General features: G+C 39.1%; 1 protein-coding gene across 4 annotated transcripts in view; it reads right to left on the minus strand.

Moving 5' to 3' along the window:
* FRY (FRY microtubule binding protein) overlaps positions 1 to 27,001 on the minus strand; it is a 221,354-nt gene that overhangs the window by 169,504 nt on the left and 24,849 nt on the right. For 2 of the 4 annotated variants that reach the window (XM_064441050.1, XM_064441049.1), the window contains exon 1: positions 6,965 to 7,788. The exons of the other annotated variants lie outside the window; for them this stretch is intronic. In XM_064441050.1, the coding sequence (XP_064297120.1) occupies positions 6,965 to 7,034 (70 nt within the window). In that variant the 5' untranslated portion in view covers positions 7,035 to 7,788. Of the gene's footprint in view, positions 1 to 6,964; positions 7,789 to 27,001 lie in introns of those variants that run through there. 4 annotated transcript variants of the gene reach the window in all.

A 27,001-nucleotide genomic window follows, 5' to 3' on the forward strand; every position in this document is an offset into this window, starting at 1 on the left:
GTTGGCAGATGTCTTACCCCACTTTTCATACTATTGAACATCTTTCCTTTTACATTCTTAAAAAAATATAAACAGTATAATGACTTACAATATTTGCTGAAGGAGCTGCTGTGAAGTTTGAACATTATGTTTACTATTCCTTTTAGCTGAAGCAATAGACAAAGGATTGGGTGATTCAGAAGAGAGTATATTAAAGGAGAAGGGATTTTCCTTCTATGGACAATTGATTCAAATCTATTTTAGGTAATTGCAGTGAATGAAAAATCACCAACTCACAAATAATTCAGCTACCTACTTCTGTGAAATTATTCTGCAGCCCAAATTTATCATGGAAACAACAATAGAAACAACAACTTCAGTGCTGATGCTCTGAAGCAGAGAAGAGAGGCATGCAAAAGCTAGATTGGCCTGGAGAAAGAACTAGCTCTGATATTTAGAAGTGGGCATGGCTACAGGAGTCACTACTAAGAAAGTAAATTTGATTTACCATACAGCTCCACCAGTCTAATAGCAGGAATCAGCCAAACTGCCTCCTGCTCTCCACCATGTATTCTTGTCCCTTTCCTTATGCTGACACGAGCACCTACACCATGTTAGAAAGATTAACTGGCAGGATATTAACTGCATGGGAAGTTAGGGTGGGAGAGAAGGGGTTGGAGCACGGGGACAGGGACAAGAGGCTGGGGTGGGATTGCCCCTCGCAGGCACAGCTACCGCAATGCCACATCTGCTCATCGTCTGTTCAGCACCCACAGGAATTCAGTCTCTAGGGCTACCAACTCACAGCAAGTGTCAGAGCACTTAGCAATTGCTTAGAAACTCAGGAATGAACACAGACACTAAAGCTGGACAAGCACATGCATCGGAATTCTGGAGGTGTGGAGACTGCTTCCTACTGTCCACAAGGTCAACAGAGAGAAGAGAGTTTAAACTATTAATGAGTGCATGAAAAGTGACTGAAATACAAAAAGAATGTTAAGCAGCATTTCAGCTTATATTCTCCTCTACTAAGCACTTTTATATGCTTTAGACACCTGAGGTAACATGTATATTATCACTTCCCTTATAATTACACGTGTTCTTTTATGTATTTATATATAAACCCACAGCTTCTTCAGTGGTATTTTATATGCATAGAGGAAACCAGAAGAATTGTTAGTTCTTTCCCTGATCCTTTTGAATAGTAACTAGCTATATTGGAAAAAAACACACTCCTGGTGGTTTAGTAAACTAACAGTACTGCAACATCAGATCCCACAACTTAAACACTCGAAGTGGCTACTAATAGTACAACAGAATAGTTTTGTTTTTACTACAAGCAAGTTTATTAAAACCTTTATGGAATACATACCAATAATTATCTATGCCTATTTTATGTCTTGTTTCCAGACTATTTTGCCACAACTGAAGTTTTGCCACAAAAATGTATGCACTAAGACTGCACTCAAACTATTTGTAGATGCTTACGACAATAATTCAAACTTCTTAGTGGCAAGTGGCAAGTAAACTCATTCTGTAAATAAATTGAATTTTATAATAAAGCGTTTTGGATTCTCTCATGCTTTATTCCTCCAAATATGGTAGAAACAATTCAGGAAGGCCCTGAAGAGAGTAGCAAACATCAAAATAAACAAAAATCCTCTTGTAAGAGTTCTCAAGTCCCCAAAGTCATAAAACTTCCATTTTCCCTTCTAAGAAGAACTGTGTCAAAATGCAAATTCTAAAATGGTTACCACCAAGAACACAGCCCAAACACTCTGGTTTAATACCTTTCCCTACAGCTCTATGGAGAAGAGGATCAGATCTGCAGACAAATATAAAGAAGGTTGTCCTGGGATGTAACAGCCGCCGCCACTAATAGCCAAGTCACTTTTCTGCTGGCAATCACAGACTACTTAAAGCTGAAGAATACACTAAGCACCCTAATTTCAGGCTCAATGGATAGAGCAATCAATTCCCTTTATGTAGCAAGACAACTTGAATTAATAGCATCCTTTGTCCAAGGCAGAGTCACATGCCAAGGCCTGAGGAGATGCTAACCAGCATCCCCAGGGCCCCCTAAAGGCAGAGGCTGTGGAAGTGGCCAGCTTTCTGCAGGTGTGTTAGGGTGAGACCTCAGTAGCAAGCAGAGAAGGTCCAAGCATGGCGCCAGCCCCGGCTGCAGTTTCTCCATCAGTGCCAGCCTGCCCTCCCACTTACCACAGCCACGCGTCCCTGCCTCCTTCCCAGCTGCAGGCCACCCACCCGCTTCAGGCAAGAGCTGATCCTCTCCCTGCAGGGCAAGTTTGCAGCACATCAGCTTCTTGAATCAGCTCACTTTGGGCCTGCAAGAGTAGGAATGCCAGAGCAAGAGATGGCAGGGATGAAGGATAGGTTCTTCTTGTTCAGTCAATGTGTTTGTTTAAGTGGGCACTGAGAAACATGAAGGAGCCTCTTTCCTTCACTGCTATCTTGCCACAAGCACTAAGACTGATAGCATGGTATGCTTAGCATATTTAGCTTTAAACAGGTCTATGTTTGCCTGCAGATAAGCAACCCCCTGCAAAACGGCTGTTATCTTCCTGCACAACAAAATCTTACCACAATATCAAACCAGCGCACCACAGAACTTACACATAATGCAGACTTTTACCTAAGAAGCTGCCCACAGCCTTCCCTTTTTCTTGCTCACAGACGTAGGACTTCACTAATATTCTCCGTAAAAAGGTTGAATTTTATTGCTAAAAGTATTACATTCATTTAATGACGGACTACGTGGCAGCCAACAACCCCCCAGGCTTCACACTGGCCATCGAGGAGTTTCTCTTGCGCCTGATGCCCTTCTGACAACATAACCTGTTTGGACGCTAGCACCGCGTTCAGCTCGGTACGTGAGGCGCAAGCTGCAGAGCAGCTAGATTTCCTCCTGGGACTGTTCTGGGATGCTGCTGTGTTTGAGCCATACGAGCAATAACTGACGTGGGTGCCTGTGTGCGCCCAGGATTAAGCTGTGTCCGATGTTACCAGGACTAGTAAACAGTGAGTGGCTTTTGCCAGGGGGCTGGGCATGTGGGGGCACAATGCGATGGGCGTGCAGTAAGAGGATCAAGCAATGGGCTTTGTACAGCACAGAGGTGAAGAGGGTGATGATACGATGATTTTGATGGGGATGGTGGCTACTGTGGAAGAAGACAGGGAAGCATGGGCCATGGGAAAGAGACCTGAAGTCCTAATACTGAAAAAGGCCTTATTCTGAGTCTGAATTAAATGCATGTCCACAGGAAAAAAATCCTGCCATTCAAAAGTAGCTAATCCCAAGCACTCAGAAACAAGCATTGTCACCCTTAAAATAAGGTCCTCCATTCCATGAGAACTGGCAAATAAAATGTCCACCATGCAAAATGTGCCCTCTCATTTCAAGACACCTTAAATTCTCTCTAGTAACTGGGAGACTGTGAAATGCAGTTTCTGCCAGCTCACAGCTGACGTGTGAGAGAACATCTACCTGTGCCATTTGGATTCTTCTACAGAATGGTCTCCTCCAAGAAAGGAACAACAAACTTAATTGCTGATCTGATATAGAAACTGCAAAACCCAGCATTTACTATACTGATGGTACTCCAGATTCTTGTAGCTTAATTTTTAAACTTCTATTCTTCAGATTTTTTTAAATTATGAATTTGAAAAATGCATTTCCAAATTAAATTCAGACTAAATCTAAGCACCTGATTAATTAAAAAAGGAAAAACAGTCTAAGGAGAGACGAGATTCAAATTCACAACTTTTAGATTCACATGTTATTCTTTGAAAAATTTACAAATATTTGTTTACAAAAAGTATTCTGCAATATTTCCATAACAAATCTAAGGAGGAGACTCTTAATCACGTTACTTTTGGTGAGACCTATTTTATTCTCATCATCTTACTGACCTCAGTGGGCCAAGTGAGCACTACTCACCTTGAGTAAGCACGGCCATTTTAGCAGTAATTTCAAAAAGAAGTAATGCGAATGATTAATGCAATTGTTGACTAATGCAGAGTTGATAAAAAATACTTGCAAATTGAAAATAATATCAGAACACAAATGAAATCAGTTTAAAAAAAATAGATTATTCTTACTTGCCAGCTAGCGAATCTCGGTTCTGATCCTACCTCCAACACATTACAGGAATATTTTCCAGAACTGCATGACATGCACGGTATCTTATTGGCATGTGCAGAGCAAAAGTCTGTTCTGAGAGCTGCACAAAGGAATATTTTGAGGTTTCTCAGTTTGGTGGGATGATTCAAAGGCCAGACTGTGACTCGGCTTTTTTGTCCCCTAGGAACAAGAGTGCATGCTCACCGAGAACACACCACCAACTGTATCATCCTGATTACAATAGTTAACAGGTGCCTAAAATGAACTGACTCCAGTGCCCATCGATTCCCTGCCTCCTTAGCTGGTTGATGAACACGAAAATCCAAGCAGCATGATAGATGGACACCCCTGCAAGTGCTATGTGACACAACTGAAATCCTGCCCAGCTTGTCAAGAATGCTAGTTTGTTTAACACCTTAGATGGTAGTAAAATCAGAGAAAATTGTCATCCCAGGTAGAATAACTGAGTACATTTCATGGTATGGTACAGGCAATGGGTGCGGCTGGCAATCTATTAGAAAACGTTAGTGCTTTGTGTAAGCCAAAACACAGATCAATAGAAAGGACTTGTTCTGGTGTGACTATATAGCCACGGGATGATAAATGCTATTTACAGCTACTGTTTTAAAGTGCCAATTTACAGAAACATACACAGCCAGCACCTCTACACTATTACCATTTGAACAAAATATATACTGTAGGACCCAAACTTATTTTTCTTTTAAAACAGTATGTTAGACCTCTTTCTACTATGTAAATGCCACAGCATATTTATAGCTTACTTCTGCTCTTGGGTATGCAGACACAGAACCTATTCTCTGAAAAAACATGTTCCTGTGCATGCATGTGCAGGCTTCCCAGCAGTTTCTCAAGCAAGGAAAGTGTTTTCCTCTGCTCCACCCATCAGATAGCAGAGCTGAAGAAAGCCCTAGGTCTCCTGAACTCCCTACTGTCGTCTTATCAAATTGTTTGTTCTTCAGCTAGAAAGGATATGTACAGGTTTATGAACACAGCCTTCCAGGCTGAAAGCAAAAAAAAAAAAAATTGGCAACAAGTTTAATTCAACCCGGATTAATTGATTGTATTTCCTCTTACTGTTTATTCAAATACAGTAGAAAGTGTGTTTATCAGCTAAAAGAATGTCAGAAATACCAATTATTCATATAATATTTCCATTTCTCTGAAACAGAATTTCATTTAAGGGCTTCTAATTTCAAACTAGAAACATCTTTGCTGTTCTGAAATACTTTCAATATACTTCAAAGTAGAGGAAAAATAAAAGATTAAAATGTTATATTTAATTCCATAATATAACCATTTTTATATTCTTAAGTGCTAGTTTTACTTAGTCGTAAAGTTACAGTAGTTTATTACAAAAATAATGCCAGAACTGATTTGATTTCTGCACCATAAAGGGACTTGTTTTTCTTCTGTCATAAACTGTGACTAGCTTGTTATAAAATGTGTTGTCACAATACATACTTATGTTCTCAGTGTCTGATTAACATTAGTCCAAAAAGGCAACTAAACGATAAAATTCTTTTCCAGTTCTTCTGGGATCAGTGATTTGAATGAATATACACTACATATTTTAGAAGGAGGGTAGATAAGCAATGCTTTTTAGGTAATAGAATTATTCCCTGGTGGCTTCACACTTGTGGTAGAAAAACAGATTCAAACAAGCACTACAGTGTTACTGAGGTCACAAATAACCTGGAAAAATATGGTTTCTACAGATATCATTTAATGAAGACAAGCTTTGCATGTCACACATCTAATATAGTGTTATTTTTATTTCTTTGCAGGTATTCAGATACATACCTTGTATTAAGCAAATTTTGTATTTTTTTTAACCCATAGAATTTTAAAATACTAGTCTTTTATGCAGAAGTTATTAAATTATAAATAGTGGGATAATCAGAACCTTACTGTATCTGTAGCCACGTTGGATTTTTCTAGAGACATTGTGTTCTATCTTCTAAAAACAGTTAATTATGGAGATCTAGCACTGTTAATACAAGCTTCTACAGAAAAGGCATATGCTGTTCATGTATTTTAAATTAAGAAACAAATTTCTGCCAGAGTTATCCCATGGCCTTACCTAATCTGAATATATTTGCAAGCACTAAATTTTATTCAGAAATCTTTATTACATAATATCACTAAAAATTCAAAGAGTGATTGATTTAAACAGCAATGGAAATCAGGAACAGCAATACTGAAAAGACCAAGGAAGACTAAAATGCCATTTGTTTACATTCTGCAAAACCCAGCCTGGATTAGGTAAACAGATGGATTCCTTCTGGATGGAAATATTGCATAAGATTCTGAAATAAAGCATAGAGGGTGGGAAGTGCAGCTATAAGCAACTGATGTTTTGCTTTTCATCACATTAAAATAATGACTTTCAGACCTGAAGTATAATCATTATTTTTTGTCCTCAGTGCACAATTAATAAAAACCAACTTCTGAGCAATGCCACACCCTTGTGATAAAACAGCATTTTCAAAAATATTTAGATAAAGCCTGAACGAATCAAATAAACATGTAGGCAGGAAATGCTGTTTGGAATGCACTCCCTGCAATGTACTATTAGAGAGAGCCAAAAAGCAGCCTAACTTCAGAATTCAATCAAGCAAAATCTAGTATAATCTCATTACAGCCTTTGCAGTTATTGAAACCTCGTCAAATCTCTGACATTCTGATTTTTAGAGCTGATGAAATAAAAAATTATTTGGCTTATTGAACACAAACATACAAAAATATACTATTTTATCCTTTAGGTTATCCTAGCTATTTACCAAGCAATGCGTAATATGAAAAGATTACTCTTCTGCTACTCACTATTGCTCCAGGATTTCAGTAAATATTTGATACTGATTTCAAAGAAGCCTGAATCCTGCTGGCTAGCCATGTCTGCTGCATACAAAGAGGCTTCTATAATTCTGAGCAGCTGAAGTGGCAGGTACTATGTATGTAGATGTGACTGTCACCAGTTAGTGATGTAAACGAGGGGTCAGAGGAGGAAATGAAGTCTCCGCAGATCCACTTCTTCCGTTCATGGTAGGTAAGCTCATTAAAAAAAAAAAAAGGGTGCTCAACAACAACAACAAAAATACACCATGAGATTTCTGTCCTTTGCTCTTCCTCCAGGGCTCGTACTTAATTTTATCGGCAGAGTATTTTATTCCCTCACCCCCTCAGTATGTATTTTCATTTATTCCATTCCACAACTAGGCAATTTTCTCCCGGTCGGTTAAGGCATATGCAATACCACACCACTTGTTCCGTAAGCACAGTTAGAGTATCTTCCCGAAGGGTGTCGGAGCTGTGCTTTTAATAACGTGCAGTCTGCCTGTCTGAAGCTTTTTTTCCATCAGAAGCTGACAGCCCGAGCATATGCACCTCCTCTGGCGAACCGAGTATCAACTTGAAGCCCCACTGAAACCGTCTCTTCTGCAGCTGGCGGAATTTCACACGTACTGTTTAGCTTTAGGAAAGAAACCACCCTCTAATGAATATCCTCTGCATGCTCTGGTCAGCTGCTCTCCTTCTGCCCGTTTCCAAGAAGAGCACGCTGAACTATACACAACTGCATCATGCTGCGGTAAAGCAGAGCTGCACCCATATATCTGATTGCAATGACGCTGGGAAAAAAAAAGGCTCTCCCTCAGCCCAGTTGCACAAGACAAGCACTTCCAGAGCACTAAAACCACAGCATTCAGACTGGCTGCTTCTGCGTTTCTTTCATTGCTACAGGAAAACGTGCTGTCATTTTTTTCTTGACTTTTTTTTTCCCCCTTAACAAAGATGAGAGACAGCAAGCCGAATTCATAATGACAAATAAAGCAGAGAGCTCGCTGCTTGGTATTCACCTCCGAAAGAGCCACAGAAAATTCTCAGTTTGATGTCATTTTTATCTTGAATAATGTTTTGTTAAAAAGGCACTGAATTCACATAGGGAATTAACATAAGGAAATGAGGCAGAAGCAATTCGCTGCTTCTTAACCTCTCTGTATTTTCTACAAAATACTTAACTGCCAGCTACATTTTCCATATTCCTAAGGTTTTATTTCAAATAATCACAGTACATCGCTATGCATATTTTAACAGTAATGAAGAAGAAGAATAAGAACAATCAGTTTCCCAAATATTTTTTGTTTCATATGTTCTTGGTATCATCCTTCCAGATATTATTTCCCAGGAATAACAGTACTTCTTTTCTCACTTAGTGGAATAAATTTCCCACAGCTTCTCATAATTACGGTATCTGAGCCAAAATAGAGCTTGTCTGCTGATGATTCTTCTAAAAACTTTGTCAGCAATTATATTTGCACATTATTTTTAGTTTCAGTATGCAGAATATTTGATGTTTGGATTGGAAACTGAGGAACACAAGGGTCACTGAGACCAAACTCCTGTGGTTCTCACTGAAAATATGCTAAATGTCTTCTGTAAACATACCTCTTCTAGAGATAAGGTTTTGTCTCCTCACTAATGGAAGGCTGTTGTAGAAACTCACTTAAAATACCTTTCAATTTCTAAATGAATTTACTCAAAACCAGTTTACAGCCTTCTGTGAACATGGTCTATCAGAAATGTTCAGAGTATCTCAGGTTTGATCTCACCAGCTATCAAAGAGATCTGATCAGCTCTTCCTCCCTATACTGTTAAATATCATCCCACTGCTGTCACTCTGGGGCCCCCATTTCTTTTCTGAGACCCCCCCGGCCCCAGCCCCCTCCACTGACAGTGCCTCCTCGTCGTACCATCCCATTTTAACCAGCACACTCCAACTTTTTACAATTAAAGTTAAATTTAATACCAAATATGGCAAGTCCCAAGCCCTAGGACTGATGACTTCCTACTGTCTCACTGATTTTTCAGCAGAGACAACACCGGGTAGGTTTGGAAGTCCTTATTCACCCTCACAAATGCTGCATTAATTCCTATGTTCAAGGATTTAAGTAATAATTTCTGCTGTGGTGCCACATCAAATGCTTTTCTGAATATGACAGATATATTAATTTTATCACAATTCTTGTTGAAAATAAAAATATAACATTAATTTGCAAATATTTGTCTTTCCTAAATCTGTACTGGTTTTTATCCAATTCTCAATTAAATCCACACCCTTAAATATAATCTCCCACCAAATTTGTCATGGTTTAGCCGCAGTCAGCAATCAAGCACCACGCAGCCGCTCGCTCACTCCTCCTCAGTGGAATGGGGGACAGAATCAGAAAGGTAAATGTGAGGAAACACATGGGCTGAGATAAAGACAATTTAATAGGTAAAGCAAAAGCTTCACATGGAAGCAAAGTAAAACAAGCAATTCAATTGCTGCTTCCCATGGGCAGGCAGGTGTTCAGCCGTCTCGAGGAAAGCAGGGCTCCACCACACATAACAGTTACTTGGGAAGACAAACACCATCACTCTGAACATCCCCCTCTGCTTTCTTCTTCCCCCAGCTTTACATACTGAGTATGATGCCATACAGCATGGAATATCTCTTTGGTCAGTTGGGGTCAGCTGTCCCGGCTGTGCCCCCTCCCAGCTTCTTGTGCACCCGGCAGAACATGGGGAGCTGAAAAAGTCCTTGACCAGTGTAACTGCTACTTAGCAACAACTAAAACATCTCTGCATTACCACCGTTTCCAGCACAAATCCAAAACAGAGCCTCATACTAGCTACTACTAAGAAATTTAACACTGTCCCAGGTGAAACCAGGATAAAAGCCTTGAGCGTGGCTGAGGGCAAGCAGCATCTCTGTTGATACAGATAATTTTTCCCCCATAAATTCTGTGGTTTATATTTACAAGGCATAATCTCTCTTCTGATAGATTTATCAGAAATTTTATTACCCAAGCTGCAACTTCATGTCAGCTCTTCTGTTATTATGAATGGGAAGTTATCTGGTTTTTGTAATGTGAATTTGAAGATCTCTGAGGTTTTTTCCACCTCATAATTGATTTTTCATTTTGTTTGTGTTGCTCCTCCCACATCTGTTCCTCTACAAGGCCCCATCCTCATAGAAAATAAAGGCAAGACATTCACTTAGTTAGTGGTCATACCTTATTCTTTCTTTCTCTCTCATCCTCACTGGATATCAGACCCTTTAAAATCAATGTTCTTGTTTCAAAATTGTAAAGGACCAAGGATATTTAACCATTTGCTTTAATTCTTTCGCATATTCTTACTCAGCTGTACTTTTGATAGCTCTCATTTTCAACTGACACCCTCTAACCTCCAAGCCACAGCTGCCTTCACTAACAGTGCAATGGGAACTCTTCCAATAACTCTGCAATCCTCTTCCATAAGAATGGTGGAGCATTCAGTGAAATGACTGGCAGATCAGTCGAAGACAAACAAAATAAAGTGCTTCTTTCTTCAGGAAGTTGTGAGCTTCTGGAACTTGTTGCTACTGGAGGTCGTGGAGGTAGATAGCATTAGCAGCTTCAAAATGCTGATAATAAACACAAATTTAGGTCTATAAAGGATGCTAAAAGGACCAGGCAGGAAAGTACTTCCCTCTAACATCCCTAATACAGCAATGCATGTGCTGGGGCGTATGAGAAGGATGGGCTGCAGGAAGTGGGTAAGCCCGTGTGAACTCTTCCCAAACAGCATCTTTTGCTGCTGCTGTTGGGAGGAGAACACCAGGTGAGTGCTGGGACCCGCTGGGATGCTCCTGAGGGTCTCACGTTTCCCTCCCAGGCAGAGTGAAAAGTCCAAGGTTTTGTTGCTTGTTTGGTTTTGGTGCTTTCAAGCTAAAGAAATTTCAGACATCTCCCTTAGGGAAGTACCTGCTTTCTTCATTGTCACTAACCAGTTCCTTTTATTTCTCATAGTTTGTCTTTTCAAAACTGCTGGCCTATCCTTGCTTATCACAAATCAGCTTGTACAAACATGATCCAATAATGTTCCTGTCACTTGTCCTTCTTGCTCTTCACCAGTTACTAAGTCTCACAATCTCTTCTTGGCTTTGCAATCCTCTGGCAAAGAAATAAATGGGCTATCACTTCCAAGGATATCTGGATTTGACTACTGTAAGTAGAGTTTGTGTCTGGGATATCACCCAATGCCTACCCGCACTTCCCTGTGGACTAACATTAAGAAGGCTATAGCTACATTCAGTCTTCCGTCTAGGAGTGGCAGATCCACCAACACCTTTTCTATTGACTTCCTCCAAAGTGATGTGGAGCCAAAGTAATTCCATTTCATGTACAGCAGTCTTTTTTCAACATTGCATCACAACATTCATACACAATGCAGAATCTCACTGCTTTCACCTTTTAGTATTCTTCCTGAAGAACATGTTTATCCATTGTGCACTTCCACTGACAATACGCTGCTGTACTAAAATATTCAATGACTGAATGTAGGTCATAAGAAAAAGCATATTAAAGAAAAACACCACCACTCTTAGATTGTATATTTTTGGCATGGTATGGAAGAGCTCATACAGACTACAACTTGTATGTTATGCTTCCTGATCTCACAATTGTCCTAAGGAGAGGTACAGACTAAGGAACTGCTTTCAGTCCACAGAGCAGTCTAATGAGCTACAAGAGGAAAAACTGCCCCACTACTTTCATACAGGCATTTCCAGCACAGTATTCAATACAACTGTTAAAGTTTACTTTGGGGTTGATACTCCTCCATTATCAGTTCTGCTTTAGAAAGTACCACCCAGAACATAAATGCCCTCAAGTTTAACTTTTGCTCTAACAGCTTCTTTAAAATTAAAAGTGTAACCAATTTAAATCATACTAATTTCTATCACTAAATAGTAATAAAATATTTTTAAAAACTTTTAAATGCTAAACCTCATTTCAATATTCACCAGTCTAAATTTGCTCCAATGGGACATCCTCCAGATAATATCATGGTTTTGCTCACACTTTGGATACACTCCTAAAACTGGTATAACACACAGAAATGGCAGAAACAGCAGCATTATCATCTAATGCTACAAACTTATTTTAGGGAGGCTGACAAGACTAAGAAGTTTTGAAGTTACACAGCTTCCACCATAACTCTTGTTGACTTTATGATATTTAGAATTTGGTTATGTATTCCAGGTTGTTAAAGACAGACAGACATAGGTATATAAAATCTGTCAGTGTAAGCAAGATTTCTGACGATGGATATTACGGTCTTACATATTTACAAATACAGCGGGCTTTTTTTTTTAAATGATATTACTACATGGGAGTTCATGATAAATTAATGACACCGTAACATTTTTTTCACCGTAAGAAATTCATAATGTAAGGCTTTTCATACGTCTACCATGATGAAGCACCTGCTGATTACCATGATAACAGAAGCACTATTTCAATTATAAACATTTGTATGTAACTCAAACCCCACATTCATGACGTGCAGTGCACCCTCTGTTCTCTCATCTACTTTCTGGGATCAGAGGTAGCACACATCCAAGAACTTTGGGTACCTGGCTTATATCCTTCTCTGGCTGAAAAAAGTCTGTTGAGTTTCCACACCCCAACTTTGGAAAAAACAGGTTGGGAGAAGCTGTTCATCAGTACGGTCAGAAGTGTTCTTGTGAGTAGAATACTGCATGAACAGCTATTGTCACTACAAATCATCTGAAAAATAGACTTCCAAAACCTTCACTCAGTAAAAGAAAATGAATAACAAAAATACATACTGCTGGAGGTATTCACAGTATCTATTTTGAGGCATCCAGCTTAGTTGCCTACACTGAGAGGTGAGTGCCTTCAGCATGACTCAGGAGTTCCCAGGAGTTCCAGTACAGTGCACAATTATTTTCTGAAGCAGCCTATTTCTCTTCACTGTCTACACATGATACTTAGGATAACTACTTCTGTAAATCAGGTACTTTATTTCGATTCTTAATATTTAGTACCATAGGTACCCATTTTGTTTACTTTTTTAGTGATTAGTATTTTTAACAGTAATACAGGCAGTTTAGTCCTCTACGTTCTGAGCAATGCTTGCACGAATCCTTAAAAAAGCACATGGAGATATGAATATAGCACAGTCCTTGCACAATCTTTCAGGGTTCATGTTAGCTTGATATGAAAGGACCTATTTGGATTTTGCAAACTGAACTCTTCAGAATCTGAGGCTAAATGCAAAGACTAGCTGAAGGCCTCTAAGGGATGACAACAGGTATCAAAGCAAGTATAAACTAGAGATTCAGATTCTGTACAAGTAATTTCTTTCCTAGTGTTCACACACTGATTGTCTCCTAGTTGCAGAAATCAGTAAGCAGAACAGTGTGTTCCGTATTTGTTGCTACCAGAATGAGTCTTTTAACTTAGGTAGCAGGTGATTATATTTTTGATCTCTAAGAACTTTTATTCAAACTCCATCAATAAAGAGCAGTGACTGTATTTAGGATGCACAAATACCTGCTAGCAGTACAAAGCCTCTCTTGGGACTGCAGTGATACATCTTTATAACCCAATCTCTCCTACAGTGTTATCCTGCAAGAGAGGAGTGCTTCAGCCCGACCCTAGCAAAAACTTCAGCAAAACCCAACTTTTTTTTGCCCAGCTTGTGCTTAACACCTTGCTTCTACCTTCGCTAGGTGTCAATCATTCTGCCTCTGCCAGCTCCCCATAGCTTCCAGGTAGTGATGTGGACACAGAACCCAAGCCCAAAAGTAGCTTTAGTGACTACTGGAAGTTTTAACATGGATTTTGATTTTCTATGGCTTCACCAAGTCATATAAATTTTCCTCCTTAATTTCAGTCAAATGCCATGTCCTTTTAGCCAGATAGTGCTGTATGCCAAATAATACCTGTGTTTCTGATTTTCATGGACTCAGCTTGGATTTACATGGGTACAGTTTGTATAAAAGTTTGGCTTTCTGGAGTTTTTCCCCCAAGGAATAACTAAGGGCTGCTTGTTAGGGTCTCTGTGGTTTTGATATGGCTTAGTCTTTTGGGGCAAAATAAAGCAACCCTACAAAGAGTGATTCCCAGATCGATTTGATTCCTGTGTGGAACACACCTAACAGATGATAACAAAAAGGATCTATTATGTGATCATGTCCTGGGATATATTGCATTGCACTCATGATTCCACACTCGCTTGTTTAATAAAACTACTTGCAACCTCTTTATGATCTACTCTTGAAAGACTGCACTAGCTTTCAGATGGACACTGGTCATAGTCGAATGGTATTCAGGTGCCTAAATATAGGTTTCTAGTGTGATTATAGATACCCTAAGGTATGTGAGCTATTCATAGAGACTGGCAGATCCACAGCCTTATGAAGCAGTTGGAGCCTTTCTCCTAGACACCTATGTTTAGGTATCTGATTTGTTCCTAGGAATAAAAAAAGAAACAATGAAAAAAAAGATGTGTCTCTGTATTATTTGTGAAGCAACAAGTCCATGCATAAGTCGGCAATAAAAAGAATGATATTTTTACATTCAAGCAGAAAAAGCCAGAGTATTTATATGTAGTGAGTTTATTTTCTTCAACTTGGCATTTGTTGAGTTTATGCACTTCTTTCCTTATATTAAAACATTTACATTTTTTTTGTGCTTTTCTTATTACAGTTTGCATAACACAAAAGAATTCAAGCCAAACATGTACACATGCTTTACTAATGTCCTCTGTTAAAATGAAAATCAAAATTGTTACCTAAATCAACTGAACTCTATGTACCTATAACATCCCATAATTTAACACCTTACTAGGGTCCAAATTAAAAGTACAGAGTGACAGAAAGCACTGCACAAAATAAGATTTCATTAAGCAAACCTAATTTAATATGATAAGCTCTAAATAAAGCAACAGAAATCCTTCTTAGTTTATGTCTCACTGGTTTTACTGCACTATTTTGTTTTGTGTTTGTAACTGACTGTTAAGATATTGCCACCTAGTGATGAAAAGCAAAACAAGCAGAAGCAGTAGAAGAGTAAATAATGCATAGGGAATACATGTTTACATTGTAGACTGTCAGAATGGAATATAGAAGAATAGAAATGAAGCACGCAACTGTATTTCTGGAGAAAGGATACCAGGCAATTTGGGTAAAATTATATAAAATATTTTCACAGAAGCCTACTAAACAGAATTTTAAAGAATAAAATTAAAATATTTTAATAGATACATGATAGATTCATGTATCACCCAGCTGCCATCCTCAGCTTGTTCAGTGAATTTGTAAGAGTAATTCAATAGGTTGTAAGGGGTTTGTGATTTATCTGTAAATAACAAATGATAACAACCTACTAGGCATTTTGCAGAGGATTAATTAGTTAATGTTGGAATTATGTCTTCAAGATTCAAAGTATTATTACCCTTCCCCTGACAGCTTTGGAGCTGTCAAACTGACATGTCCTCTTAGGACTCCACTGTTCACCTCTGAGTTTCTCCCTAGCTGAATGTCCTCTGGAAGCATCAGCCAGCCAGGAAAAAAATTGTGTTTGCCCAGAGCTACCATACATGTGCTAAAAATATACCATCTTATAAGCCAATTTGAAATCTGCACCGCTACCACTGGGGCACAGATTCAGACAACACCAACACAAGAAATACTGCTGCGCAAGTCAAAATGCAGCCTGCGTCCTGCAAGCACAGCCTACAGGCATCAGGAGGCATGAAGAATAATGAGTGATATTTTCTTCTTGCTCTTCACCTTAGCTTCCAGGCACCATCCCTAAACAAGCTGTTTCCATTACTAGAATCCTATAAACTTATTTCCTTCTCAGTTTTGTTACAAATCCTTATCTATATTTTAGAGACAAGATTACATAGTATACTCTCCAAACGTCCCAGTCAGGACTTCCTCATAGCAGAAATTTCCAAACAGCCATTGATGGCGCCTCTAATTTTGGGTGCTTGTTTCAGAGATGAGATTTAGTAACTGAGCCCCACCCACTCAAAGTACAATTTGCATTAGGAAACTTATGCCTAAGAGATTGGTACCAGGTCACACAGAGCCTAGGACTGAGGGAACGCAGGGGTTGTGGCTGTCCCTTTTCCTCAATTTATGAAATTTCATTACACAATGCACAGACTGAACCACCCAAATACTAAAAAGTTTAGAGCTGTAATTAGATCGTAATCAGGGCCTCTTCCACTTCCCTTCTGCGATGTAGCTGCATCTCTCCTACCCTCCTCACAGCAAGCTCTACAGGAATGCAGAGAAGTGGAAGCCAGGAAGGGGAAGGGCTGGAGCATGCCCGTCACTAGATAGAATCATCAAATGGTTTGGGTTGGAAGAGACTTTTGAAGATCATTTAGTCCAACCCCCTGCCATGGGCAGAGACATCTTCCGCTAGATCAGTTTGCTCAAAGCAACCTGCTTGTTTCTACACAGTCTGTAGGCATGGCTAACAATTACTGCATGTTGCTATAGCTGACATCTTAAAGACTTCTCAGCTTTTCTTCCTCTCATTCTCATGCTCACCATTAGCAGGCAGAGATTTCCCCCTCTTCTCCCAGGGCCATGGCACCAGGGCAAACCCCCTCTTCCTTCCCTCCCTCCCCAGGGATGCAGGAGGCAGCCAGCTGGGGACCTGCCAGGGAAAAGGAAAAGCTCCTGACTCTTCAGAGAGGTGACAGAGATGTGATGGGAAGCAGAGAGAGGCAGACAGAGGGAGGGGGATTGTACCCACTCAGAGTGGCAAGCTGATGCCAAAACCAAGGCATCCCTGACCCACACAAAAACCACATCACATGCTTTAGTTTTCCTGATTTTATCTCCCTTGTAGAATGTCATGTTCAAAATACCCATTTTCCATAAGATACCTCACTGCAACATGCTGCACATGTATGGTGTTTCCATTGATTATGTAATTAGGAGGAGGAATTTTCAGTGCAGTAGCTCCAATTTGCACTCAAATACTAGTCCACCCCTCACACAGTTCTTATCTCAATGAATGCACTTCCTGCAGTGTGATTTTTTAACACAAATATTTTCCTGAATCTCAAATACATTTACACATCTATTTTCTTTCTCTTAATTCTGCCACAGCAGTTCTTAAAGCTTTCCCTGGCTTTAAATAAGATGCTGTGATAAGCTACTTGTTCTTTTTTTAAACTTTCCTTTCCATTCTCTAGTTTTGTCTTTAATTATTAACACTTCTTTTGTGGCTGACCTATTTGGATACTCACACCTCAACATTTTCATTACTCTGTAGAAAGGTATCCTTCTGCGTATGTTCCTTATGTTCCACTAGCAATGTCAGCCTTCGAAGAGAAGTTGATTGATTTCTTACTTCTTTCATAAAATGAGAATAAACATGTTGAAGGGGTTTCCACCAACTTCCATTTACTACAGATCAAGATAAGGGATAACAAGACGGACATGGATCAGACTGCACTACATTTGCTGCCTCTTACACCTTCCTATCACGTATCACGCTCTGCCTGCTATCAGAGGGAGGCCATCACAGCAGCCAGGCACTGGGTCTGAGCTGGCACACATGCGCCCGTGTAATGTAAACACCTCCACAGTTCCCTCAGACAGGTCTTATGCATATAGCGTTCACTCTGAATTATTCAAAAAAGTGCTACATCTTGCAATGCCTGCTTAAGCATTACCCGGCTGAAACAGGGAAACTGAGTGCCGTCAGGATTAGCTGACCTTAGATAACTAACAACAGTTTTTACCACTCTCTGAAATGATGAAGAAGTATCAAACTGTATGTATCACTGCATCAATTTTCCCCACTTCCCTGACGCATACTGCCACATACCACCTCAAAGACAACTGTACATCCTTCAGAAGAAGACTCAGGCCCTTGCCGAGAGTGAAGTGCTTGGCATAGCTGGAGCCTTGGCTAATTACGGGATAAGGAACTTTTTTCTCATTTTACTCATAAGTGCTAACAGAAAGATGCAAAGTTCAGCTCAGACTAGCGCTACCTCCAGTTAGGGACCTAATGACTCAGCTGGGTAACACCTACAACTTTCAAAACTTCTTTTTTGTTTCAAGGTGGGAAGAAGCAATGCTACAAAAATCAGGATTACCTAAGAAGTCATGCCAGGTGGTAGACCAAAAAAAAATATTTTTCTTTCCCTGACTGCCATGTATAAACAGGGCATGCACATGAACTTATATTGCTTAGCTCACTTGACACCTTTAATAGCTAGGCTGTCAATCACCATGCCTTTCATCCTTTTGAAAATATTTCTGTATATACAAAGTAAACATAAATAGCTATCAGCAAAAGTCTTCATGACTCAAACCACTGGCTGTTTTAGAGCAACTTCATATAAATGACTGCAGTGAGGTTATGTCAGGAAAAATCAGGCCATATGATTTTACAGTGAAGTTTCTGTTTCTCATGGTTGTTTTTCCCTCATGTTCCTCCTTATTATGTGCAGACAACCCTTCGGTTACAGCTCCTGCCTTAGGGCTCTCCTGTTACTACTCAAATTATTTACTCTGTTCTTCAAAGACTGATGCCAGTAAACCATCTCAATCCTAATCAGTTGTTGAAGGGAAAGTGTCTTGTTTTATATAGTTTTGAAATCCCTTTCCATATAACCCTCCTAGGCAAGCACTGCCGAGACACAGCATATGGGGTTTGCTGTGTAATACCCTTACTTGCACAACGGCATGCTTAGACGCTGGCTAGATGGGAGGAAACTGGTTAAAAAAAAAAAGGCAACAAACCTCGTTGCTCTTACATAAGAACACTTGTTCTGACTTGCAAAATCTCTTCTGTATTTTTTTGAAGTATAGGGAAGCGATTTATTTTTTTTTCATTAAAACATTATCTATAAGGATGTATTGTTTCACTTTTTGAAGCAAGCGGTAGCAGGAAAGATCACAATTTCAGAGACAGTTTTTCTTTACTGTCTTTTTCTCCCACTCAATATAGTACTTTTTAACTGATGAGCACTTGTGCAAGGGCTCTCCCTTGCTGTGGTGAAGGTTTTGCAACAGCAATTCTTCCATCTGGGCACAGGCAATAGATTAATAGAGCTGAAGCATCCTCCGACTTGCTGCTGCTCTACAGAAGCACCAGTGTCCTCACAGAGGCCAAGTTAAATATACGTGCAGTCTTTGTAGTTGGGTCTTTTATATCCTTCAGAGTCCATCCCTTCCTGCTAACCTTGGTTTTCTGAGAGCTACGAGGTCTAACACAGCTCCCTGCTAATGTGCAAAAAAGGCAAATGCCCTTCCTGTTTAAGAGGGTAAGGTTACTCAAGGTTTCTCTCATGCTACATTTGAATTGAAATTGCAACTTTGTAAAAAAATTGTACAAAACAAAACTTACAATCTGGTTTTTATTAAGTAAAAGGAAAAACACTATTTTGGGCATAGTACCCAAGGAAGAGAGCACAAAAAGGTAAGTCACATTTAAAACTGAATTATTTCCTAGTGAAGACAGTGGTAATTATAGTTAATTTAACTACACTTAAAATGATCAATGATTTTGAGTCACCACAGGCTACATTTTCAAAGGTATTTAGCTCCTGAAAGACCTAACAGTTGCTTTGTAGATTATTAAGTACCTAATCTGGTTAAGTATCAAACTCCTAGTACTTGTTTGTCCACCACATCATTAAAAGCTTTGAAAATGGAACCACTTTTTTTTTTTTTAATTTACCAAAATGAGTAGACCTCATCCTCTCCCATGTTTTTTTCTTGCACCAGGTCACCAGAAAGAAATAGGTTATTTCTTTTTTGTCTCTGGATTGGCTTCTCAGCCGTGAAATGAAATATAAAATAAAGGACATATAACTGAAAACAATCCACTGACACAGAAAACTTTTATTCAAGTATTTGAATGTGATGCTTAGAACCGGAGGAAACCCAGTTAACTTTTAAAACAATCTAATTCAAAAGAGAATGGTGATCATAAAAAATAACAACTAGGATCCATGTGCTTTGAAACCTTGCCGTGGAGCAGTAAGCAGCACTGGGCTGCAGTTCTGGATGTGGAACTTGAGCTTACACTTGGCCAGGTACTGGTGCTCAGTGACACTGTATCCTCCCAACTCACACAGGGCACTAATGCACGAACCTTGCCTGAACCCTTCCACAGATCAAGGGAGGCCATCGCTAGCTACTGACTAATTCAGTGAACTAAAAACACAGCATCAGCACAGACAGAATCCTCTATAAAATGGAAACTTCTCAAAGAATATAAGGATACTTCCTCCTCTTCTGATAATACAACAGATTTGACCCACAGTGTGTTTTCATGTTTGACTTAAGCTTATCTAAATTGTGCTACTGTTGGAAAAGCTGTGAAGTTCTTCCATCCTCTCCCTCTCCCCCACAACTTCCATCAGGTCTCCTTACAACAGCACTAGTTAGGAGCAGAAATTTGATTTGGGTGGTATATGTGTGTGGTTTTGGGAATATGGTTGGGGCTACAGTGTTACCTTCCGTTGATGAATGAAGTTATGAGTTTCCCAACAGAGCACATGATCACTATAGTCAACACAAGGGAGGCTGCATGGGTGTTTAGGTGGGGAAAAAGAAGCACAGGAAAAGAATGTTTCTAAATCGAAAAAAATCCGTTTAAAAAAATCAAAGTTATACTTTTCATAGATATTTGGCTAAACAGCTTTCCCAGCTGCTCATATGAATTTACAAACACCTATAACAGACTGCATTTTATTGTAAGAACATTCTTCCAAGCTACTTTTCTGGCTGAGCAGTTAGTAAACTTTGGCTGTTGCAGGAACAGATACATACTAGGTCTAAATGCAAGAAGCACAGCCAGACAATAATCCTGAAGATTTTAAAAACCAAGAATGGACAGTGATAATCAGTCTGATCTCCTGCATAGGTCAGGCCAGAGAATGTCTTTATTTCTGGTCCATGCACAGTAATTCAGAGTAGCCAGACAAAACAGAAAAACCTCTGACAGAGCTATTACAGGTAATGCTAGATCCAGGTAAAACTATTTGGAAATGCTAAAACAAGTACTTTTGGAGTCAGCTCTACTCTATGAGACACAAACATAACATTTCACATATAATTATATATGCAACACTACTAATTCTCAATAACATACAGTCAGAACAAAATAATCTAAGATATCCATCTATGTGGACAACAGGCTGTACACTATTATTAAAAAGCAACTACTGCAACTCATATTTGTTTCTGTGAGTTTTCATCAACAGATCACGTTATTAAGCTGATATAAAATCCTATGTTGCCTACTCCATATAGGACACAAAGAAAACCATATTGAAAATGACATAAAGAGAAAAATAAAGACATTTTAGTCACAAAATACATAGAAATCTTAAAACAAAATCCATTCATTAGAGTTGTGGGGTATGGGAATATAAACACAAATTCAGGGTTTTGGTGCAGCTTTCTTCCCTGGGATAAACACTGGTGGCAGAACAGCTCACACAGACTTGCTCTGCCAGCAGGCAGAACCCAGCTCATGAAATGTAGAAGAGAGGAAGGTCAGTTCCAGAGAAAAAAGGAGCATACCTAGCCAAAAGATCCTCAGTGTAGTTCTTCAGTGTAGTTGTGCCCATGGACACACAGCTGGCAATCTGTACCTAACATGAATTTGGACTGCTGAATAAAAGGTGCGGTGATCTTAAAAAAAAAAACAACCAAGAAGAATTAAAAAAAATGGAACCATGAATTAAATATCTCAGATACGTTTTACTTATTGGTATATATGCACATACATATTATTTGCCCTTATAATGTTTTCTTCTGGGGATATGGAAAGGAGCTTCCATGCAGCAACTGCCTCCTTTCAATTTCATCTTAAATACTGGACAACCCAAAGGTCTTTACAAAGAAGTACACTCATAATACACGAAATGAAAAGAATGAGCATTCAGCACCTGATTGATTGAAAGAAATAGCACTGAGCGTGCTAAAGAATATTAATTTGAACTGAATATAGTTAAATTAATGTCATCATATTGTCAACACACATAACTAATTTTATTCCCTTCACAATGGTTTGTTTGCATCAAGATCATCCACAAAATTTCTGAAAGAAATCATATTTTGCCCTTCGCAAAACAATAAAGGTTTCAAACAGACAAAATCCCCAACTCTTTGAAAGGTCATTCTAGACCACGATGTCTTGGTGTCTCCTGAAACTTAGAGAATATCTTCACAACAGGGACATTTTGTGCTGTTGTACTTCTTTGGCATGTGTTACACAGATTCACTGTAGTCAAATGCAGAACACCGTCTGTGACATTAATTTCTTTCAGAGTTGCTCTAAACAGGTGCAACAAATGAAGGAAGACAGTACCATCCCTTCAGTTCTGGGGGAAACTTCACTACAAGCCAACTGATGATACAACATTGCACCAGATGACTGAGAGAGGTCCCATTTGTTGTTAGCACATGACTGTCTGTCATTTAAGCTCTTGAGTAAATATTGTGAATATAATATTTTGTATTTTAATGTTTTCCAGCATTCTACTAGGCATGAATTGATGGGGATGCAAGATCAGGGATTTGTTGGGTCTTTTTTTAACAATAAGGGCTCGGCTTATGCATCACCAATGTAAGGGCAAGCAACATTGTTAGCACAGAAGAAACACTTGGTGATATTAATCTATGAAAGAATGGACACAATTCTCTATTCCTGTACACGTCCCATTGCTTCGTTAGAAGGGAGAAGTTAAAGGTAGACTACAGAGGTGGGACTTATTTGACTTGATGTAGATGCTTACAATATAAACCATTTCAGCTACTCAGCTTGGATGTCTTCTAGTCAATATAAAGAAATAAGAGCTGATTCATCCCATTTTAATACTGGCATCTGCAACAGATCATGTGGATTAAACTCTACTAATACCTGTCTCTCTCCAGTGACTGTAAAGGGAGCTTAGAGTGACTAACTTAGGTACGGATATCTATTCGGGGAATGTCTGACTTTGGAAAGATGACACCCCAGTTTTCCAGATCCGAAAACACTCCTACTTAAAACCCCCAAAATAGTGATGCTGGCTTTCTCCACAGGCTGTTCCTCTTTTGGGACTAGCAAGCCTTTTAAGATGCAAAGCCATTAGGAGAGAACAAAGCCATTTCTTATGATGTTCAGCTTGAAGCACAATCTGTTTACTTCTATTCATAAATATTTATTCCCCTAAAAACTGTTTTAAATACTAAATTTAGCCACCTATAACTAAAATCAGGATCAAAGTGAAAAACTGAAACCACCTAACAAAAAGGACGATAACTCTGTGGAAGGAACTGCACCTGTTCCTTCTAGACCTCTAGTGTGAGAATGGAGCAACGCTACTGCACATGGAAACCCTTCTGCTACTCCTCCTGCAAGTATCAGGAGTAGAGAAAAGCAAAGGAGATGAGAAAAGAAAGGCGTCTGGAACTCCTGCAACAACAGGCATTGCCTACAGGCAACACACAATGAAGTTTAATGTAGGCTTATAGGATTGCTTGACAGTTTTACCATTTATCTTTCACAAAAAGCAAAAAAAAAAAAAGTAGATTATGTTTTCTGGTAACATTTAGTGGGGAAGATGGCCAATAAAAAGAAGAATCAGGAAATGCCTAAACAATTACAATAATCTTGGAAAGTGGAGTAAGAGAATTGGTATGATTTTCAGTAATACAGAGTGGATTATGAACCAAAGAACTTGTGGAAGTAGTAGGGGAAATATTGAACAAAACTGTGGTAAAACTGCATTAATATGACTTTCCCTTTTGTTGAGCTTTGTGAGACTCCTGTTAAACAGTCCTGGCCCCAGTACTGACCCCCATGGGTGACACTGTTAGTGACTGATCTCCAGCTAGGCTCCGTGCTGCTAATCACAACCTGGTCAGCCTGGCCCCTCAGTTTTCAACTCACCTCACTGTCCATTCATTTAGTTTGTATTTCATCATTTTGTCTACAAGGATGTTGCAGGAGATACTGTCAAAAGCCTTTCTAAAGGTGAGATAAACAGTGTCCTTTGCTCTCCAATCATCCACCAAGCCAGTTATCGTGTTTTAGATGGCTGTCGAGTTGGTAATGCATGATATCCCCTTCATACAAACATGCTGACTGCTCCCAATCATCTACTTCTCTTATGTTTGGAAATCGGTTATAGGATTATTTGCTCCATCACTTTCCCAGGAATTATGGTGAGGGTGACTGGCCAGTGGTTCCTTGGATCCTCTTTTTTGCCCTTCTTGAAGAAAGGCATCACATTTGCCCTCTTCCAGTCCTCAGGAACCTCCCCGCATTGCTATGAGCTTTCAAAGACTACCAGGACTGGCCTGACAGGGACATCAGCCAGCTTCCTCAGCACTTGTGGTTGGATCCTATCAGGTCCCACGGACTCATGGATGTCCAGTTTGTTTAAAGTGTTCTTTAACCTGTTATCCCTGTACCAAGGTAAGTCTGCCTTAGTTCAGGCCTTCTTACTGGTCTCTGAGACCTGGGATTTCTGAAGGCTTCCTGAAGGTAAAGACTGAGGCAAGGAAGGCATTAACTACCTCAGCCTTTTCCATCTCCATCACCATCATTCTTCTTGCTTCTGACTGAAGTTTATACAGTCACTGAGACCTCTTTCAGGACAGGCTTTCAGGTTGGGGGAATCAAAATACAAGTATAGATTATGCAGAAGTATTCTTAACCCTGAAACCAGATAAAGGACAAACTGTAACACAACTCTTAAGTAAGAGACCTGTAACATTTAGTATGACAAATCTAAACTTCAATTACATTATTACTAGCTTCTAAAGAAAGAACTGCTGATTTTCTAGTCCCAGAATAGATTTAGAATTGGACTTTTACACATATGCTTTGTTTATCCTCAGTCCGCTTGGCAGAAAACGAAGTATGTTTCAGACTTTGAAATTCCATTATGTGAGGTTAATTTAAATTCTGGTATTCTGCTTTTCTTGTCATCCTTCTTTTGCTCTGGCATTTTTGTGTGATAGTAAAACCTCTGCCACATATTAGACTTCCTTTACTTCAGAGTAGAGCCTCAGCTGCTAGTGGAAATTTAATGCTTGAACAATTCTCCATACAGGAGTCAATAACTACCCATGATAAATCAAAACAAGTCCTCTCGGAAGTACTTTAAGGTGACTAATTGAACAAACTAGTATTGAGTTTTAATGATCTTTATGATCATTAAAGTTATGTCTTGCTGGACAGACTGGCAATTCAACTGTGTTAGACCACGAATGCCATGCCTATATTAATACCTGGGACTGTTCACTGGCCATGAGGCCAGACAGCACGAAACAGTGTACAAGCATACACTACAACATTACCTAAAACCTGGTGGCAACATCCAACTCTCCCTCAATTCTTCATCTCTTGCCAGCTTCAGAACTGTGCCTGAGAATTGTTAGGGGATGCTGCAGGTTCGTCCAAGCAAAATGGGGCAGAAGTGGAGCAGCTTTGCTAGAGAGGGATTTCTCTGGCTTGCATAAGAAGAACAGGAGAGAACAGACAGGCTGGCAAGAGATTGATTAGTTTAAAGATACTAAACAAAGTAGGAAACACAGGAAAACTGAGGTTACAATAAGAAAGATGACACTCGTTGACTGCCCATCTCCTTACCAATATGCAGACTAAACATTATGACTAAAAATTAATTTGCCAACCCTTTATTGTTTACATCACAAATTATGCCAGAAAAGGTTTATTAGGAAGTGTAGATAATTCACAAAAAGTGAGCACAGGGATGCACAATAATGTGTTCTGCAGCTAAAGCACGTTGCCATTACAGCCACCGTAAAATTGCAGAAACAGTAACTCCAAAGACACAGGGCAAAACCCCACAGAAAGTCACAGCAATACCCTCAAGCCGTTCTGAAACAAAAACCCCACTACACAGCCAGGTCCTTGGAAGAGCAGCCATTAGATTGTGTCACACACAATATACATTGCTTGTCTACAGAAATTTTTTCCTGGAAACATAAATGTCTTCCAGTAATGGATGGGAAAGTTTTCTTATTTTATGAAATTTTAAGTGCAGCTTAAGTGTATGATAAAAAAGCATGAACAGACATTTGTTGGGTCTTCAAAATCATATTTGATTATAAAACTGCATTCCAACATTATGTCACAGCTAGACTTTAGTATATCCTGTACAAGAAGAATTTAAATTTATCTCACCTTGTGAAGCACTGTGCAATATCAACTTCCCAGAAACCCCAGATATAATAAAGACCATCCTGAGCTCCTCAAGTCAGGTTCCTAATTTATGATCCGATCCTCAAAATGAATAAAAATCACATTCCAAATTAACCACGTAATTAGTAGCAATAAAGAGAATTAATGAAAGATACCACTGATGAAATTTGTTCTTTATGAAAAACTAAATATATGAACTCAGTATCTCTCTGCTTACAGCTGGTTTACCAGAAGTGCCATCAGGATTTCATTTCACTACCAGGGCATCTTTCACCATGAGAAGCAGTACAAAAAAAATCTTCCCACTAACTCTAGTTGTGTTCAAAGAGTTTTCATTAGGTAGCCTTTCTGAATTAAAATGAATTTTATTATCTACACCTGTCTTCAGGCAAAACAGTGCCTGAACTTAAACAGATTAATAAAATACTGATTTTAAAAAAATTCTTATTGAAATTAAGTATTTTCAGAAACTCCTAAACTTGTTGGTTTTGTTGTTTAAATTCAGGTACAGTGAGAGAGCAAAGAAATGAAAATGAAGAAAACACAATTTTTATTTCAGAGATTATCAGGTGATTTAACTTGCTTCTATTAAGTATGTAAGGCTAGGTAAAGTATAAACAGCTGAAAGGAAAACAGGTACCTACCAAATGCACCCAACAAGCCTACAAATATATCTACAAGTAAACAAGCACTACAGAAGAAATATATTTTGATTTATTTATATGCAGCCCATGGACCCACCTGACTGTCAAGAGAACATCAAATGTCATTAACTACATTAGCTTATGCAAAGATTACACTTCAGAAGAGGAACAAA

Source organism: Phalacrocorax carbo, chromosome 1, assembly GCF_963921805.1.
Source record: "Phalacrocorax carbo chromosome 1, bPhaCar2.1, whole genome shotgun sequence".
Classification (NCBI taxonomy): Eukaryota; Metazoa; Chordata; class Aves; order Suliformes; family Phalacrocoracidae; genus Phalacrocorax; species Phalacrocorax carbo.